This window comes from Corvus kubaryi, unplaced genomic scaffold (genome assembly GCF_017639235.1).
Source record: "Corvus kubaryi isolate FWS band 111438036 unplaced genomic scaffold, C.kubaryi_AGA036_p1.0 78, whole genome shotgun sequence".
In the NCBI taxonomy this organism is placed as follows: domain Eukaryota; kingdom Metazoa; phylum Chordata; class Aves; order Passeriformes; family Corvidae; genus Corvus; species Corvus kubaryi.
Window position 1 is genome coordinate 9,516,395 of NW_024582065.1, and position 20,373 is coordinate 9,536,767.

Consider the following 20,373-nt stretch of genomic DNA (forward strand, 5'->3'; position numbering starts at 1 on the left):
TACTTGATTGGTTTTCGTCAGCTTGTGGATTTCTGGAACTACGCAAGACTTGCCATTTTGTTTTGGTTTGTTTTACGCAAGGTACCCAAACAGAGCTGCTTGGCTCCCCCCACAAGTCCCTGTGTAGCGAGAGGATATGAGAGGCATACAGTAACTGAGTGGGAAAGCAGATTTATATATGTTACATATCCATGCTTTAACACTCAGTTACATATATCTGTGTGTGTATATATGTGTGTGTGGTGGGCAGCAGCAGGGCTGAGCGCTGGGCACACGGAGCAGCTGGTGTGTCTTGCAGGAAGGTGAAAAGTGCTGGTACAGAAAACGGCTGTAACACTGCGCACAAGCTGCTGCTTTGCTGCCTGCTTGAGAGGTGCACGGTCCTGTCATGTTGATTATACATCTGGGAGCAAATAATTTGGCCTGCAGTTGAGTTGGAGGCATCCTGAGACACATGGTGATACCCGATCAGACTGGTCACAGCTGCTTCACCGAGGAGCACCCGGGGCACCAGGGCGGCTGGGACTGAATGCCAGGATGCTGATGAGGTTCTGCTCCTTAATCAGTGTCTCGTAACTAATGATCCTGGCCTTTGCTACCAAGTGCCCTGGGCTGTTCTGCCCTGAGAATTCCACCTGTCAGGTTCCTGCAAGGTACTACGGGTTCGATGGGGTTTTGTGTTCTGCTCTCTACTGATTAGGTGTCAGAGATGAGGTGTAAGTACACTCAGGTACCCAGAGAGGAATTGCAGCTGGGGTTGTGGCAGGGGAGCTGACTGCACAAGAGGTTTTTTTTTTCCCCTGTATTTGGAAAAACCCCAGGTTACCTGTGAGTGCTGCTGCATGGAGTAATAACTGTACAGCAGAAAGGGTGACAGTAGTTTGGGAGAAGGAGCAGCTCATTCCACGTGGGTTGTGGTCGCATTTCCCGTGATGGTAATGATCATCCTATCCTTTTATTCACTTTCTGGAAAGATATGTGATGCTTCATGCAATTTAAAGATGTTTTGATTTACAGTCATAGTCAAGACTCAGTGTGAAAATGTGTGATACTGCAGAACTATGTAGGAAATTTGGAAGCAGGAATAAAAGCCTGTCACTTGAGAAGGAAAAGTGCAGAGCTAAGACAATGTCAAGTAAAAACGTGCCAGTGTTAAGAGTGTACCTTGTACCTTTTCTGATGCAGTGCAGTGCCTTCATGTTGCTGGCTGCTATTTGAAGATCCTCTGTGAAGCCCCTTCCTGGGGATTCCCCTTCCCTCTCCCTGTCCAGTGCCAAGAGCCCGGAATAGCCAAGCTGACAGCCTGGGGCAGGACATGCTGTCCCGAGGTGTCAGCGGGCTCGGTGCTGTCATGTGAGCTCTGCTGGATCTCTTTTCAAAGCTGCTATTTTGTTCTTTCTCCTTCCTCTGCTTCCAGCTGTAGCTCTTCAAGCAAGCAGTGCCTGAGTGCAGATCCTGCCCCTGGCCTGTCCCTGCTTGTGGCAGGTGGGCTCTCCTGGGCTCTGAACTGCCTGCCTCTGATGGTCCCTCACAGCAAGGGATTTGCTCCTTGAGTTTCCTTATGGCCAGAGAGTGACAGTTCCATTGGGAGTGCCCAGACTGGGGCGTGATCAGATGGTTCAGGTTCCCATGTTCAGAAGTGAATCCCTTCCCTTTCTTTGAGCATTAGACCTTCTGAAGGCAGGACACAGTGGATGCAGAGTTTGATCAGTGTTAGACTGTGGACACTTCACGTGGCACTGCCCAGATGTGTCTCCATGTTGGGGCTGGGAATGTGGGATGTCTGGGTTCCTGTGGAGCTCAGGGCTGAGCAGCCAGGTGTTGGAACCAGCGTTTGCTCTGTGCATGTGGACTTGGAAGAGAGAGAACATGTTGCTCTCCCTTCAAGTAAACAGCCTTTCTCCAAATCTTGAATAATAAAATAATTAGGATAGTTCCAGCAGTGTAGCATAAGGTAGGAATTTCATAGGGCACTTTAATGTCGCTATTAAGAGACGTAGTTTTATCTAAGTATTTTCACCTGGTTTCTTATAAACCTATAGATGCTTGAGACTAAAAAAATCTTGAAATCAAACTTCTTCATACTAACATACCTTCTTCCACTGGAGTTTCATGGTACTGACTTTGAAAAACTATTTTTGTTGAGAGCAACCCGTGTGTTCACCTGTTTAACGTAGCAGGAACTGCAGCTCTTTTGTCTAGTGACCGTTTGTTAGAGTGAAAGCTCATTTGCTTGAGACACAAGAAGAGCCTGTCTCTGCTTTCCACCTGTGTTGTGGTAGCTGGTGTTGGGAAGGATCTGCCGGAGCTAAAGGCCTATTTCACAGACAACTGTTAAAAGAATTGAGCACTACTTGCTGCAGAAATTCTTCTGCATCATATTTTCTCCCCCACTCCCACAAATATTTAAAATACCTTTGTATTTTAAATTAAGACTTAGTCATTGCCCAAGTACCAGGCATGCACTATTAATACACTAATGAGGTCAGGTTGTGTTCTTTCACTGAGTGAATACTTGCCAAAACTCTTGAAATAAGTTTCTGCAAATGCTTGTGTTGGCCACTAAATCTTCCCTTGTCACCATTAGGCTTCAGTCAGTGCCAAGGACAGGAATGGTACAACTCAGAATGACAGAGGGTGTGGGTAAGGGATAACCAAAACCTGTGTATGGCCCTTTGTGGGGAAGGGACATGAGTGTATTTATTGTGGGTGTTCTGTAAATGCTGTGACTGTATTTTGGGGCCTAACTTTGCTCGGCCCCCGAGCTGGCGTGGAGCAGGGAGTGCTGTGATCCACTCCTGGTTCCCTGAGCAGCTGACAGAACTACCAGAGTTTGTCTGCAAGTCAGGCTTGAACACAAATAGCTCAAGTATGGGTTTTGTTTCCTAGAAGGGCTGGAAAATCTGGGTATGTTCAGTCTCTTCTGCCTCTGCAGGCAGAGGAGGTGTCTGAGAGCTGTTCAGCCTGAAGCCCACAGCTGCCCTGTCACTGTTGGCCACACATTTCAGGTGTTCCTGAAGTGTGTGTGCAGCCCTGTGCCAGAGGAGAATTAGTTAATCTGGGATCACAGTGTTGTTCCAGCACTGGAATGTCTCAGCTCCCTGATGGGCAGCTCTTTACAACTCCTGCATGTTCTGGTACCATTTTTGAAGGGGAGCAGACTTTCATTTCCGATCGCTGTGTTGGGCCAGCCTGGAGCTTCAGCAAAGGAATTCATGCATGGAGTTTGTTTCTCTGTTGTTCCTATAACACTTCAGCCTCATTGAATCCAATATGGTTTGTAGCTCCTGCTTCCTGTGTCTTGCCAATGAAAGCTTGTAATTTGGGGGTAGGAAAGAAAGACTGTGGGTGAATTTTTGTTGTCTTTGACCAAAGAAAGCAGCAACAGTCTGGAGGGACTTTTTGATTTTTGTTTTACAAATGGAGATGTGCTGACCTTTTTGCATGTCCCCTAAGTGACTGGGGACCTTCAGTCCTTGGGGAAGTGGCAGTAGCTACTGTTACAGGTGACAAAAGCAGTGTCTTTAGTAGATAACAAACCACTGACCGAATAAACCCGTTTTCTGCTCCTTTATTTACTGTGAAACAATACCAGCAGTAGCTGTGATGCTGGTGGTTTTGTTGGGTACTCTCTGGAAGAGGGTGGCTCTGGCCTGTTGCTTTCAGCAGCAGCTCTGCTCTGTCAGAGCCTGGGGTTGTGTCTGAGCTGTGTGAGTCAGCCCAGGGGAAGGGCAGGACTCGGCCTCCCGCTGGCTGCTGCAGCCACTTGTTGGCACAGCCCAGAGTTCCTCTCTTCCCACGCTGGCTGGGCAGTGAGAGACCAACCTCTCCCTTTCTTTTGCCTCCAGCAGAAGCGAGAGACAGAGTTTGGTATGATACCATGGAAGGGCAGCACAACCATCCTCATCATCTAGGGGACCAGAACAACCCTCTGTGCAAGCTGCCAGGGCAGGAATTCCAGCATGATCCTCAGGTAAGTGCAGGTGTCTCTGATCTGTCTGCCTCTGTCTTTTCTTACCTTCATTCTATAAAGGTCTCTTGATTTCTTAGCATTTAGCTGCCTTCGCCCCCCTTCTTTTGTTTTTAGTGCAGTTATAGCGGTTTTAGGGAATATCCAGTTTGGGATTCTGCCAGCCAGCCAGAGTTTCCTGAACCAAGTTTTTTGATTGTAATAAGAGAAAAAGGAAATAGTTTGAATTTTGCTTAAAACAAGTGTTTTTAAATCATCTTATGAAAACATACTGTGTTGGCATTCTCTTGTCTTTGATTCTTTGAAGAAAAGGCCAAAGTAAAATAGATGATTGTGTAAGTGAATAAATGTATTTTATCTCCTTTTATAGTTTCATAATAAGTGCTGGAGAAGTAATTACTAAATAAAAGAAAAAACTCATTCTGCGTGGAACTGTAGGCTCCCTGTGAGTCTCTGGAATCCATCCTGCAATGTATTTTGTCCATACTATAATAAAGTTTCACTGTAGCAGCTCCTCTCTCTTCCTGCCTTTCTGCAGAAGGCAGCTAAAACCAGGATTAACCCACAGTCTGTGTAATCATGAAACTTGGATTTTGTGAATTCTGGCTGCTTGCCTTTTCAGCCTGTTTGTCTGTTGATCAGAGCAATTCAGTTTTGCCCCTATGTTATTTTAAGGAATAAACCAAAAGCATCTTGGGAAGCTGTCAGAAAGAAGAGGATTGTAACTGTGGTGTGATGTGACCATAGGGAGGGGCTGGGGGTGATCATTTGTCGTTCCCACTGTACAGTCCAGAGGTGATCCAGGGTCCCTGAGCAAGAAGTGGTCCTTGGGAGAGCTCTGCCAGTGCCCAGCACAGGCTCTGCTAAGGGGGGAGTTTCCTGCACACAGTGAATGCACTGCTGGGAAAGTACCATGGTGTGGAGCAAAGCCCCCTCTCCTAATGCAGCAATTTGTCATATTAAGTCATTTAATAATAATTGAATCCCCTTGATTAATCTCCTAGAATTAGCCAGTTGCATTTTGAGCAATTAGGGTTAATTACTGCCTCATTTGGCAGGATAGTGCCCCTGTAATTATTTCATGAACAAGATTAGGAAGTGTTCCTGTGCAGCAGATACATTCATGGCATCTTGGAGCACGTTAGAATTTGTAATGACATAGTTAAGTGTAATTAGTAGCTAATAATCAGTGTTCTGCTGTGATGCTGATGCTGAGTGGGCTCATTTTGCTGTATGGTCATTGTTCAGTGAAACCTCCCCTCAACTCTGGTAATACCCAAGTTCTGTTAATGGAGGGCTCTATTAAACTGTTCTGAGAATGATCTAATTTGGAATTAGAATTGCAGGAAGACTTCCTTTGGTTTTGCTGTCAAAATAACATAAAAAGACCTGAATAACAAGAATATACAGTCTACCAGGGAACTGGAAAAAAAGGCATGTAAGAAAAGGTTGTGTTTAGAGGCCTTACATTGGTGGCATGATAGGGTTGCTGATGACGTATTTCTGATTTTCCATCTTTCAGGAATATATTTATATATAATTTTTCAAATCTCTGGTACTTTTTACCTGGAAGAATCTGAAATCGCATCCTTTCTTTCTTCTGAAAATCTGAGTAATGCAGACATGCTGTGTAATAGTTTGTGGAAGGGAGGGAGGTTTGGGAAGCTGGTCTTACGAGAAGTGTTGTTAATGGCAGAGATAAAAACTTCAGCAGAAAAAGCCAGAACACGAGTTCGGAGAGTCTTGGATGAGGAGGGGGCTTGGTATGGAATGGCCTTCCCTTCCTTCCATCCCTTTCATTCCAAACTACTGTGCCAGCCCCCAAAAGACCAGAGCAACAACGTGTTCCTTCCCCAGAGCTTTTCCTGTAATTATGCTGCTTTCTACAGCTTCTTTTTTTTTCAGTTCTGACAGAGGTGTTTTTTCTGCTTTATAACTCATCAGTACAGAATATGAGGAAGTGTGTCAGGCTTTTCTTTCCATCTTTAACTGCTGTAGTTTAGTTAATAAGATGAAACCTTTGAATAATGCTGGATATTTAGAAGTTATCTGTAATACAAATAATAGTAAAAGAAAAAGTCTAATAAAATCACAGTTTTGGCTTTTGGTTCTCTTACCTGCCCAGAGATACACCAAGGAAGTTCATCAGCAAGAGGGAGAGCATTTTCTAGTAATGTTCCAGAGTGAAGGTGTTAATTATTTAAGTCTCTAGATTACTTAGTGTTTATAGCAGTAAGCAATAAAAATTATTTAGGAGTAAATCAGTGATATAAAAATATAGAGTTGTAATTTTTCACTTAGTTTTCATACTAAATAAACACAATAACTCACTTTTAAACAACTCTTTTATATACTCACATCTTAGCAGAGCTGCTAAGAGATTATTTCTATGGTAATTTTAATTTCTTTGTGAATATCACCTTGTCCTACTATTTCCAAGGTATTTCTCTCTTTCCTTGTCATGTTATAGTACAAATGTCTAGATAGGTACAGAATATCTGGATATCAGGATAGATCCCATTTGTGCTGACAGGGATGCCGAAACTTTGAAACTCAAGCCAATTCTTCAGTAAACTTTAAATTCCAGGTAACAGGTTGAGTGAAGGATATTTTATGATGACTGTGTAGTCTCATTTTGAAGCTCAAATTGAAAAACCTGATGTATTCTTCAATGATTACTTGGCTACCTGTTTGAAGGATTATCCATATTTTAGAAGTTTCCTCATCTCTTGCGAGCTTAGAAGTTCTTTCTTTAATCAATCTGTTCTAATGTGTTCCCATAAATTCACACTGGAATTTCAGCCTCAAAGTATGCAAAATTCTTTTCAGGTAGGCGTTATTGAATGCAGGCAGGTGTATAATTTTGGACATACTAAAAGGGTTTGAAATACTGATGCTGATAGTAAATCATTGCTTATAATGTGTGTGCATGTTCTACTGGAGGGGCTGGAGATCCCCCGTCACTACTGCAGATGTCTTTTAAAGGTGAAATTAGTTACAGTAAATGTCACTCAGATGAAGTATGCACTTTAGAAGCAAGGAAACCATTCCTTTAAAATTAATGATGCATTGCAAATATCAGAAAAACCTTATATCCAGTGTAAAGATAATTAAAATTCAGGTCAGAAGTGTATGACTTAGTCTGGCTAAATTTTTTAATGAGATTTCAGAAAATTAATTGGGCGAGTATGTTTTTACTCTTCTAAAGAATATTTCATTTCATGGCTCTACAGGAAAGATGCTTTTATTGACATCTGAAGATTGTACTGTCTGACTTTTTAACTGTTGGTTAACCAATCTTAACAGTTTTTAGGTTGATTACAAATACTCTAAATGCCTGTAGCCCTTTGTGCAGAGCTGGCTGGTGCCTGTTTTCCACATGCCAATCAGCAGTAAAACAACTGACTTTATTATTAATTAACATTAGCACTCTGGGTTTCTATATTGTGCAATTAGCAGTGAACGTTTCCCTTTCTCAGCCCATTCAGCCTTGGATTTCCTGTGCCTCTGGGGGAGCAGAGGGACAGGCCTGGTTCTGCAGTGGGGTTGTATTTATGATATTTTTGTTTTCACTCTTAGGGTGCTCCTTGGCCCAGAAGAAGGGCTTAGAGGCTGCAGGCAGACCTGCCCCCACAGTTCTCTTGGGGCTGTTCAGGTTTTCTCTGGATCTTAAGTAATTACAAAGAGGTACATTTATTGGCCAAACACTAATTGTTCTGGACATTGAAAGTCAGAACAGTTTTTTTCTTCTTCCCTATCCCAAAACAAATTCTGGACAACTACTCATGAACAAAAATAAAATACAAAAAATGTGTTCAGGGTGTGTAGGTGTCCTGCCTGCATGTCCTAAGAGCAGGATTTGGAGGGAGCTATGGAATATCCAGTTGTACTGGTGACAGCCCCCAGAATGGGGGGTTGTTAAGTACAAACTGCATCCAAGGAGCAAGTCTGTAGCAAGGAACTTCCCTAATTCTGCCTTCCCCGTGTTTGGGTTCCTTTATAATCTGCCATGTGGAGACTCCCAGGAATCCTTGCCCTTTCCTGAATCTGTTCTGGTATGCACAAGATAACTGAAGCTTTTATTTCACTGGGGTTTTTTTAGTGTTATGAAACCTTACCAAATCTGTTTTGCAGAAGATCTTTTGTAACACTTCAAAATTTGAGGCTAAAAGCCCTGGTGAACTTCCCCCTGAAGTTCTGTGACAAGGGCTGCCATTGCCTGCTTTTGCCAGCTTTGGAATTTGTGCTCTGCCACCAGTGGTTCCATCTCACAGAGCACATGTATGCCAGAGGAGATGTCCAGAAGAGCTTGTTCTTGGAATAATCTCTGCATTTCTGCTTAAAAATGAATGGCCTTTTTATTTGCATGAGGAATTACTTGACTTCAATCTTAGACTTTTTTTTTCCCCATGGAGTAGGAAAAGAATGACACTTCCTTGTGTGGATGAAGAAAGAGAAGAGCCTTTGTCTCAAAACAAGTTCTTCCCAGACTGTGCCCTTCCTACAGCTGCCCTGGGAACAGAAATGTGCAAACAGCCCAATTTTCATAGTGCCTAGTGGTTAGGGTTCTTTTTGCTTGGTTGTTTTTCTTCTTTTTATTTAATTTTTTCTTCTTTTTATTTAGTTGTTTGTTTGGTTTTTTTTAATTTAAGCTCCATTGTTGGCCTTGACACCTGATCTGTAGAGGCAGGGGCTTAATTTTACTGCAGTTATGCAAACCTGAGCCTGAATCCATCCTAGAAATGAGAAAGCGTATTTTTAATGGACAAGTTTGAAGACGATGGTGGTCTCTTATTACAATTATATCTTATTACAATTACAATTTATACCTGTAGATGAAAACTCTGAGGTTTGCAGAAGTAAAGATCATGGGTTGTTTGAATGAATAGGGGTTGGTTCTTTGCCAGCTTTCTGAAAAATTGTGGTGGTTAATTGTGGAAGGACTTGAAAACAGTGGAGCCCCCCATGTCGAAAGTCATGAAATAAGTGAAATGTGTGTAAGGTCAGACTAGAGGGGGTTATTCTGAGAAGGCAGATATTTCCTAGGTGTTCTGTGTGCTAGCAGTACTTAGCAGAGCTTCCTGCTTACATTCAAGTACAGCAAGAGAAGGTTAAGTTTGAACGTAAGGGAAAGTAGCCTGTGATCAATAGGGAGCTTTCTGGTACAGTTTGGCCTCACCTGAGGATGATTCCTGGTTTGTTCCGTAATCAAACATCTCCTGCCCTCTCTGAAAGCTCTGTTACTTTAATTAGGTCTGATAGGTTGTGATAGCCCATGCAAATCTAGGTCATTGCATATGTAAATGTGCAGCTGCAGTCCTGGCGGTGCCAGAACACATCAGCAGAGGTGTCCAGGCATGGGCAGCATCACCCCCAGCACCAGCAGCTCCCGGGCTCCCCGTGGCAAAGGGGCTGGGACACATTCCTCTCACTTGCCTAATGTTTATTTATGTTTTCAAGTTCAGAAGTTGGTAGGTATTTCTTGGCACATGCTTCAAACATTGTTTTACACTTAAGCACTCTTGGTGTAAACACACACAACAATTTAAGAAGGGCAAGTGGAAACTCCTTGATTTCAGTGTGGATTTCTTTCTGAAAAATAAAGTTTTGTAGTAGTTGCCTCGTGAAATGTTCTAAGAAGTGCTGCTTCTACTGTGAATGGTAACTACAAGTTAAAAAAGCTTTTGCTCAGACTTTCTTACTGCTCAAGAACAGCTCAGGAGGCACATGGACGTGGTGAAGGAAATGCTGTGATTCCTTTCTATTTTTAAGTTAGGAAAAAGTGCTTTGTAGGTTTATGTGCTGACACCTTTGTTTTGTCTGGGGAAAGTGGTTTGTCTGTACAGGTCAAGGAACTCGCTTAGCAGCTCATGTGTAAAACAGTTGGGAAGTGGAGATGTTCCTGGTGGGAACCAGGAAAATGGGACAAAATCCCTGTGTGCGGACTCTGCTGGCTCTGCCATGCAAACAGTGCAGGGGAGCTGATGTTTGTTACACTGCCTGGAATGAGCTGAGTATCCACTGTGACAGGTATTGAGGAGTGGTTCTGTTTATCAGATTCCCTGCAAGGAGAGGTTGCAACCAGTTTAAACTGAGAAGGCTGCAGGGGCTGATTAATTGGAATATTTGCTTGTCTGCTTTCATCCTGTGTTGCCTTACTCTGGTGATAATTTAGTAATTTAGAGGAGGACTTATGTAAACAAAAAAGCAAAGCAATTTTAGCCTTCTGCCCTTTATCTGATAACCTGTAGGATACCTGTTCCCTCATCACTGAAAGGATGCTCCCAGTTTATTGCATAGTGTACACTGCCAGACTTGGAGAAATGAATCTTTGGACTTCAGTTTTGGTTTTTTTTTTTTTTAATCTCTGTGAATGCAGCATAATTCCAAGCACAGCACAAGCACTGAGAGCTGACCCAAACTTTGATTGCAGTTAATAGCTGGTGACTTATTCCAGAGTGTAGGGGAGACTGAGGAGTTCTTAAAGGGAACCATGCCCTGAGCTGCTTGAAGGAAGCACTTGGAGAAATTACCTTCCTCTTTCTGTGGGACTTGCCTTCAGAAATAGCTGCAGGTCCTAATGCTGGACTGAAAGCTTTTCCTGCATTTTAAGTCTCAATTCCGGCCCTCTCCTGCTGCATTAGGAAGCAACAGTGGTAGCAATAGTCTTTCCTTCAAACATGCAGCCCTCCCGGGCCCCTTGTGCTGGGCGTGGCTGCTCCAGGTTGGGCTGTAGGTGATGGCTCATCCCTGGAAGCCCTTCCCCACCCGCAGCCTCTACTGGGAACTTCTTTTTCTGTGGTATTTGATGCAAACTCTGAAATGGCTCAAGATGCTGAAACTTGAAAATGTTCTACTTGGCACGTGTGGTAACTTTGAGTAATTAATTTTCATAATTTCTTTTTTAACCATTGTTTGGCAGCCGTGCTAATTACAGAGGAGACCAGAAGGGCTCTTGGGAGCAGTTGCAGTCCATGGAGTCCGTGCTCCTCATTAGGCTGTGTCTCCCTGCCTGCCTGGGTGTTTACCTGGGACTGCTTGGCTGCAGCATCGGCGTCTCCCAGGTGACACAGGCAGGCAGAGCTGATGAGAGGCTGTGCAACGAGGGAGAGCAGTTTGGGACTAATTAGTTACTTACACGGAAGGCAAGACTTTAATTCCCTTTTTAGAGAAGTCATTTGGCTTCCTCCAGCCTATGTTACTGCTGCATCTGCAAGGAATTCATGCATTTGTGGTCGGGCTGTTCTCCATTCTCATCAGCCGAGGTGAAACCCTTGTCCACAAGCAGTGAGAGCAGGAGGGGTTGAGTGGCTCTTTCGGGTCCCTGACTGCCTTTCCTTTGACAGAGACATTTAACGTCGTACCCGTATCGCTGCACCTTGGCAGATTTTCAGATCGAGAAAAAGATTGGACGAGGCCAATTCAGCGAAGTTTACAGAGCAACTTGTCTCCTGGACAGGAAACCTGTGGCACTGAAGAAAGTCCAGGTGAGCATTTCAGTGCAGAGTCTCCTGCTTTGAGAGCAGAATGGGAATGTTTCAAGGGCCTGCCAGATGACCTGGAGGCAGATAACTCTGCCCTCCAGGCTCTTCGTCCCTCATCGCCTTGCAGTGGTCTCCTGTGTCCAAATCAGAATTACCTAGCAGTATTGCCATTTCATGTTTATTTTAAATTTCACCTTTCACTTTAAGAAAAGGGTTCACCAAACTGTTACTAAATGTGTGAAACAGTGAGGCCCTGGGGCTGTGCTGGTGCCATGAGGAGATGCCATCCCAGCACAGCTGAACCACAGGAACACGGAAGGGAAACAGGCTGGAGCTTGCTGGTGGAGTTTGAGAAGAATTTTTGAAAACTTGGATGCCAGAAGTGTAGATTTTTTAAACTTGGCTGAAAGTATTGGGCAGTATTCAGAACAGCATTTTGTTTGAAGAAATTTGCCTTTAATCCTTCAACAGATCCTCCAAGCTCTCATTTCTAGTGACTTGCTGATTACTGTGGAATGAATATTAATGCTTAATGTTATTGTTAATTATTACAGAGAAATCAGTGGAAGCTATATCTATTTAAAAGAGAAAAGTGAACATTCTGTCTTTTATTTACTATATGAAATTAATAATAACTAAATCAATGAAAATCACAGCAGCAAATTCACAAACTTGTATCTTTATTTTTTGTGCTGCTTAGAATATTGCCTATGGGTTTTGAAATTAGTTTTACCCCAACATTATCCCTGTAGTGGTTTCAAAATAAAGAAAACATTGATCTTTCTTTGATCTGAGGATTGTGTGAATACTCATTACAGTAGAGCATGTACAAATTGGGGAAGGAAACACCAACTGCTTGTTAAAGTATAAAGTACTTTTTTTTGTTGCTTCATTTTTATCTCCAATGTTTTTGTCTTTGAAGATTTTTGAAATGATGGATGCTAAGGCAAGGCAAGACTGCATTAAAGAAATTGACCTCTTGAAGGTAAGAATTTTTATGATGACTTTTTTCTTTCTTTTTCTTTTTCTTTTTTTTTTTTTTTTTTGATTGGTTTTATTTTGTGAAAAAATTTGTTTTCGGGTTGGCAAATAAAGGTTACACTGTAAAGGGGAAAGCAGTTTTGCCTGTACATGTTACGTATGTGTGTGTATAAATATCACACATGAAAAATGATCATTTAGATAAAGGCTGTGAAACCAGAGTGTGTTTAAGTGATTAAAGCAACTAGTGATTTTTAATGCCTTGGTAGTTTATTTTAAATTGTTGATTAAAAACATAGATGTGTTGCACTTTAAATATCTATTTTTAGTAAGTGCAACAGATTGCAGAAGGCTAAAAATTTAGTTTAACTAGTCAAATTTCATTCTAAAAGTATTAAATGATTACTTCTGTGCCTGTGATTTTAGGGATTTCTGTTCAAATTCATGCAGTTGTAGCCTGACTCTGTAGGCTGCAGGGAAGGATAAACATGAGCCAGTTGCTCAATAGTCATGGAGAAAAATAATGCCAAAGTTTACATTCAGAAAGAGGATCTGTGGTACTTTTGGGTTCTAGTAAAAAAAAAAATTCAAGCATCAGTAGTGAATATAAGAATGAGCTATACTGAAATGAAAGAAAGGAATTAGTGAGGAAGCCAGCATAAATAATCAGATAATAAAGTGTCATGTGCAATTTGTGTGTTACTTTCCTCCATCAAAGTTGTAATTTAGTTCTGTTGTTCTTTTAAGGGGCAAAGAGACCTTGAGTACTGTAACCAACAGTTGGGGCTTTGTTTCTTTTTAATGGGGGGAAAAAATCAGTTATTGCTTAACAAGGCATCCTTCAGGAAATTGCTTTTAAATGTTTTGCAAGTTTCCGATAGAAGAGGTTGTTTCACTCTGTTTGGGTGGAATTGCTCTTTGCTAAGGACATTTCCAGGGTGCTGTGCCTGTGAGAAATGCTGTTTCTCACAGGATTTTGTCTGTAGCAGCTGGGCCCAGGCTGTGGGTGCACCGACTGTGAACGTTTTGCACATGGGTCACAGGAGGTGCAGGTGTTGTGTCTGGGAGTTGTCATGACCACGTTGTAACTGTTCCTCTTGCATTCCCTCCCTCTGCAGCAACTGAACCACCCCAATATAATTAAGTATTTGGATTCTTTTATTGAAGACAACGAACTCAACATTGTGCTGGAGCTGGCTGATGCTGGGGATCTCTCCCAGATGATTAAGGTAAGGATGTGTCCGTCCTGGAGGTGCTGCAGACTACTAGGATTAGGCAGACCCAAAGCAGTGGGGTGAGCACAGATGGGTTAGAAGCACTTTTTATCTCCTCTTGCAGTTTTGCACACCCCCAGGTTGCCTTCAGATCTGAATCAAAGTGTCTGGTGGCATTTTGAATATCCCAGGCCATACCCTGAGCTTCTGGTCACTGCTGCAGAGGGGAGCAAGTGTCTGTGATCTGGTGGGACACGTGTGTTATTTGCGAAGTTGATTTACTCAGTCTGTGATTGATGGGGACATTTAATTACTGTTGGATTCACTATTCACATTGCCTGTCTGCCACTCTGAAGACATTCAAGGAAGTGTATTGACTTTCTTTGCAATGGGGATTTGGGTTTGAGAAAATGTTTCAAGTACTTGTTCGTCTTTTATGTTGCTCTTAGGAATACTTGTATTGCTGCAAACCAGCTTTAGTTAAGCTGTTACCACCTGCTTTTATATTTTCTTTGACATGTTAATCTTTAGGCATACATCCCTTGTGAGAACAGATGTGTTATATCATGTTTGTTAGCACTCTCAACCTTCTCTCCATGTTTTACCTGGTTTTTGCCATCATTTTTCTGTAATTATCATAAATGAATGTTTGGAAAGTTCTCTTCCTCCTTGTTGTCACAGTTAAAATATCTTATTAACAGATTTGTTTTCTTTGCCAGCAGAGCTATGAGGCACTAGGCCAAAGGCTGTCAAACAAGTTACCCATTCAGTCCATAGTCAATGGCTAAATTTACAGGATCCAGGAGAATCTGCTTCGTCTCACAGGAGAGGCCCTGGGCGAGTGCTGGGAGCAGGCAGTTGGCAGAGTCACTCCTGGGGAGAGCCCCAGATCCCCAGGTCCAGCCTCACTCGAGGAGGGAAGGGGGATCTGCCCCAGCCCAGGAGCTGCAGCCTCGGGGAGCTGGGGGGCTCAGCTGCTCCTTCTGCCCATGCAGCAGCTCTGCCTTTGTCCTCCCTGTTTCCTTGGGGCTTCTGCTGGATTTTGCTCTTTTCCCACCATTTCCTGGGAAACTTGCAGCTCATCTCAGGCTTTTTGTGGTTGTGGTTGAAGACGGAAAAAACCCAAGGACTGTGAGAGCAGGGGTTAGGGGTGTGTGAGACATCCTGGACTGTGCAAGGGCTCTGCTTGAGTTTACAATCTTAGCTTACAAAAGTTTTACCTACAAAATTGTAAGATTTCATTATATGAAATATTTATATTTTTTGGTCTTCTGTAGTTTTCAGTTTAAAATACTGACAAATGTGTTCATTTGCTTATCGGGGTTGGCTATTTAATGTTTTAAAATTACTTTCTATGTCATTATAATAAGAGTTGCATTTTCCAAAACATAACTGGTAGATTCTTAGATTGGTGCCTTGCCCAGCGCTGGACTGTGCTGGCTTCCAGTGCACCAGCTCTGTGTTCCCTCTGTATTTCAGGCATGAAGAAAATGCATTTGTTTTTTTCAAAGTCTTATAAATGAAGTTTTTTGATTGGTGCAAATCTGGAAATTCAGTTTTTGGGGTTTTTTTTAACAGAGGTTAAAAAAAAAACAAAACCAAGCCCTAAACCCAAGAGGGAACAAAAGCTTCCTCCTAAATGCAGCTCCACTGCAGCAGGGGAGTTTCCTCACCAGCCCCTCTGTGTCACTCTCTCCCCTCCCCGGGAGCTGAAGCTCCTGTGTGGATTTTCAGTGGAACAGTGGTGACAACCCTCGGAAGGTGTGAGGGTGATAAACCCAGGGCCTGTGTCTGTCACGCCCCGGTGCCTGCATTATTTATGAGAAATGTAGAGCTGCAGGAAAACCCACTGGAGAGTTGGGACTTCCTTGTAAATGTCAGGCGAACCTTATTGGACATGACATTTAGAAAATTATCACTTGTGGTCTTGCATATCCACTCTTAAGTATTTTAACAAGAATTAAATAATTTTATTGTGTATATAACACTTTTCCCCTCACCCTCTGTAATTCCTCTGTGCTCTCTCCCGAGTTTTGGGTTGAGACTGTTGCAATCTGTCAGATTTGCTGCCTGGGGAATTGCACAGTCGTGCCCCTTCACAGATGATCTGCAAAAGAAAATTTGCCATTGCTTGAGTCAAACACGAACTGGTAACAGCATTTCACATAAAACAGAGAATGTGGCAACGGACATCAGATGTCACTGATGAGAGGGGAAAGCATGAGATGCAGAAAGGGGCAGCAAGCCATTCCCTTCCTTTATTCCTGCTGCAGCTGGGAATTCTCATGGGTGTGCAGCAGAGGAAGTGCAGCTGTGGTGAGGCAGGAGGGTGTGCGGCGCTCCCAGTGACAGCCTGTGTGGCAGGGCAAGAGGAGCAATGGGAAACCTCTGGAAGTGTTATAAGTGTATCTTGTTAATGCTCTGGCTGTGGAGCTGGCTCAGTGAGAAGCCAGGGACCAACAATCCGAGCCCTGCAGTTTTGGGATGCCTGGGTGGGGTGCCAGACACGGCTGGTGTGCCCTCCTGAAAAGGAAGGAGAGCAGCTGAAGGTCTGTAATGTTTGGCCTTCACTGAAGTGTGCAGCTGGTTCTTTATTCCTGTAGTGGGTTGAAGAAGACTCCAGTATTGCAGGGAGCCAGGGCCATGCTGCACTCTGTGGTGGTGCTTTATGCTTCCCATTATTCTGAGAGCTTTGGGGCATTCAGAGGTCCCTGGAACCTGGACCCGGCTGCGCTTGGCGCTGCCTAAACACACCCAGCTGATCAGGAGTGTCTCAGTCTCACTACAGAGTGCAGTTCATTTAGTGTTCCCATTATGCATGAAATAGAATATATTATTCTACCTGATCACAGAAGAAACATGGATACTTTATTGATGTTCTGGCCGTCTTTTAAAAAAGGGAAGCAGATTTCCTTATCCTTGTTAGTGGACGATGCAATAATGAATGTTTACAAGGGGGTTTTTAATGGTCTTTTGTTTCTTAAGGCAAAATATTTGAGACATTTGTTGTTTTGAGGCATTAAATATGTTTTGCAAGGTAATTAAGGAGATTAATGCTAATCATAATTGTGTCCATTCAAAAATGTCAAACCTATTTAAGCATATTTTTCATAATAGTTGTTAATTAGTGAACTGCAACGAAGTTTCCACACAGAGAGGAGGAGTTAAAAGCTAATCAGAAGAAAAGTCATACAGCTGCAGATCTGGAAGACATGAGCAACCTGCAGCTGACTAACACAATTCCAGGAACGAGTCAAATATGTTGCTTTTTCACTGATCTTTTATTTATTTCCTCCCACAGTATTTTAAAAAGCAGAAACGGTTAATCCCAGAAAGGACGGTGTGGAAATATTTTGTGCAGTTATGCAGTGCAGTGGAACACATGCACTCCCGCAGGGTGATGCACAGAGGTAACATTAATTCAGTCTCTTTTCACTGAATAATAATATAATGTTCCAATTAGTAAGCGCCTACATTCAAAAACAATTATGCTGATGTTCAGCCAATGCATGTTTAGAGAGGCTGGAGCCTGCAAGATGGATTTCTCCTTCTGTCTCTGCCTCATTGTTAAAGCATTCAGGCCAAAGTGAGTGTGGTATTAGGAAGATGAGCTGCTTTGTATTCCAGACACTGATATTAAGTAGAAGTGTCAAACTTGCCATTAGAAAAGTGTCAGAAATAAAATGCTGAGACTCCTGGATACAGTGAACTCCAAGAAATAGTCTTCGTTATATTAGCTGTGACCTTAGAGAGTTGAGAAGAGTTTTCCTGTCTTGCAGGCTTTTCTGAAAAATTAATACAAATATGTCCCACACTCTCATAACCTGTTCTCTATTTTCATTAATTATTTTTCAGTCTCTTGTCTCAGAACATCTTATAAATTTGAGCTCTATCCAAAAATTACACTCTTGCTTTCAGCGTCAGTGAAGTGCTTTGGGAAGGACTGGACTCAGGAAATGCAAATTTCCCCAAAGACACCAACACCCATCTCAGCTGCTTGTTATTTCCTTGCTCCTTTGAAGGAGGGAATTCTTCACTATATTTTTCAGCAGTGTGATGTCATTTTTGCTCCATTATGCATCCCCTGATGCAGTGTGTCAATTGTACCTGAATTAGGTCTGTGATTGGTGACTGAAATGTGGAGCCTCTCAGGTTGAGACTGCTCTAACATGAGGAAAGAGCCTCTAACTCAGTCCTGATATGACTGCTTGGGAAACTGGGCTTGTAGTGATTTCTACCCTCCATGAACCAACTAGGCTGTGTAGAGCCTGGAATTTATGTATATGTGGAACAGTAATTACCCTTTGCATGAGGGGATGGTGGTGGGCAGTGCAGTTTCCTGCACTGCTTCCCAAGGAGAACTGGGCTCATTTCTTTGATTTCCAGCAGTTAAAGAGGTTGCCTCTGTTCTGTTGAGCTGTTTCCTACATTTTCCCTCATTGGTATTTCTTGTGTGCTGGGAAGTACACTCTGATTTTTGTGTCTGTGCAGAGCTCGAAGCCTTGGAAGATTGAGCCTATCAAAGCTCCAAAGAAGCACGGTTCTGCTCAAGCCTCTTTGTACCGCGAGCGCTCCAGGCGATGCTTCTATTGCAGCATTAGAACCAAATAACCTTTTGTGGCTTTGACCTTTTACCTTTTTCTTCTTGCAGACATAAAACCAGCCAACGTGTTTATAACAGCCACAGGGGTGGTGAAGCTGGGAGATCTTGGATTAGGCCGGTTTTTTAGTTCTAAAACCACCGCAGCACATTCCTTAGGTAAGCTGGTACTCGTTAAGCAGGGCCTGGCGTGCACGGTCAGCTCTGATGTTCAAACGCAGGGTGTCCGTCCTCCCACGGTGACACGAGTGGGAGTCAGGGGATGGGGACTGCATTTCCAGCCGTGGGTGTTTTAAATGCTCTTTGAAGGCATTAGTAAGTGTCTTCTGTTTTAAAATCCATTTGTTATTTTTTTTCTGGAAGGCCTGGCCTGGTGTGTGTTTTACAGTAAATGTAACAAAGGCAGCTTTTCCACGTTTGCCTGCACTGTGCTTGCTGGAATTCAATGTTACCCCCAATACCTTTCACAGCAGCTGCTTATCAGGGCTCTGCCCTGACTGGGGCTGTGACTGCTCGAGGTGGGTGAGCCCTCATGGCTCATCTGTTCCAAAAAGGGACTTCACTTGAAATCTGGCTTATGCTTTAAGCATCCATCTTCTCTTCATATCTTCCACATATCTCAAGGTTGTCTTCCTCATTTTTACTGTTAACATTAATTCCAGTGCAGTAAAAAATTGCACAGTTATGCAGTTCATTCTTTAAGTCTTACAGTATAAAGTATTTCATAATTGTGTCTGTGACCTCTTGAGAGGTGGCTGATTTTCCATTTTTATTAATGGGTCTGAATTTTTTGAGTCCCAAAGGTGCTTCTGTATTACAGCAGTGAAGGAACTTTGGCTTTTGGTGCAGTATTTAGGCTCTTTTACACTAATGTCTGTCAGTTGACCTTGGAACACACAATATTTGTTTCACTATTCGTGTTCGTGCAATTCCCTCCACTGAGTGTGTCTTGCTGAATCCTTTCTTAGATGTGAACAAATTTCATTGCTAATACTGGCCAACAGCACCGGTTTCTCAGTGCACAAGGAAGGAAAATACCTGCCTTGTTTTGAGTGTGCTTAAAAAATAGGAGGCATTTCTATAGTTTACTTTCATAAAATAGATTTCCCTTTGTATCAAGAGCTGTCCTAGGATATATCTCCACCGTACTTAATAGATGAAAATAAATCCTCTTCACAGGAAGTTACAATCACATCATCTGAACAGGCCAAAATATGATCATGTCTAATTATATGATCTTATCCAGTTTGACTGCTGCACTTACTATATTAATAAGAATAAATTGGGGCTTGGAAGCTGGCTGCACATGTAAGCCAAGCTTGTGACCTTTACCAGGGCTGCTCTCTCTTAATTGAGAAAGCTGGAGTAGGAAGAGCTCAGCGGCCGGTGCACAAACCCTGCCCTTCCTCACATCACCGGTGTCCTGCAAACAGGTGAGAGGTGCAGGACACTGAGGGAGCAGCAGTGGGTGAGACTGGAGGTGTTGTGGGAGGGATGGACACATCACCATTTCCAGCGGTTCTTGGATCCAAGTGAAAAAGAATATTTTAACAATCAAAAAATATGCAGATGTGAAGCTTCTTTCTATGTTTTTGATAATTTGCCAGAGACAGAGGTTTTGTAGCAGCAGGAAATCGACTGATGTTGGGTTTGGTTTAATTAAGACATTTGTTGAAGGAGCTGTGAGGGACGAACACCCCACACCAGAGCGGGGCACCCGTGCGGGCTGGGCTGCGACGCCGAGCGCGGGCACTTCGTGGTGCTGCGTTGCCCCGGCAACCGCCCTGAACCATCATTTCTCTGGCTGCTGACCCATGAATTGAATGTGCGGCTTATGCAAATATATTCATCTCATTTCTCCCTTTGGTTGTATTTGCTAGCAGCAGACTGGCATGAAAGGGCATCAGGCAGTCCCGACCCGGCTGACAGGTGTAGCAGGCGCTCGGCAGCGCCCGCCGCGGCGGTGGGAACGGAGCCGTAATTAGAGCAAGGAACAGAATGAACGTCAGATGAATTACCAGGCAGCAGATCATATTTGTCAGGAAGGATTGCATACATAAAAATTAAGTGACAGTACATGCCGGGGTAATGAAAGAAAAATGAAAGATTTGCCTGTACACAGCT

General features: G+C 43.1%; 1 protein-coding gene across 1 annotated transcript in view; it reads left to right on the forward strand.

Annotated features, from left to right (window-relative positions):
- The first annotated feature begins 3,848 nt into the window (after positions 1-3,848).
- Positions 3,849-20,373, forward strand: part of NEK6 (NIMA related kinase 6) — a 30,291-nt gene continuing 13,766 nt past the window's right edge. Inside the window, exons 1-6 of the mRNA XM_042052757.1 lie at positions 3,849-3,973; positions 11,317-11,457; positions 12,377-12,439; positions 13,554-13,664; positions 16,951-17,059; positions 18,301-18,408. Coding sequence (XP_041908691.1) covers positions 3,881-3,973; positions 11,317-11,457; positions 12,377-12,439; positions 13,554-13,664; positions 16,951-17,059; positions 18,301-18,408 — 625 coding nt within the window. The 5' untranslated portion in view covers positions 3,849-3,880. The remainder of the gene's footprint in view (positions 3,974-11,316; positions 11,458-12,376; positions 12,440-13,553; positions 13,665-16,950; positions 17,060-18,300; positions 18,409-20,373) is intronic.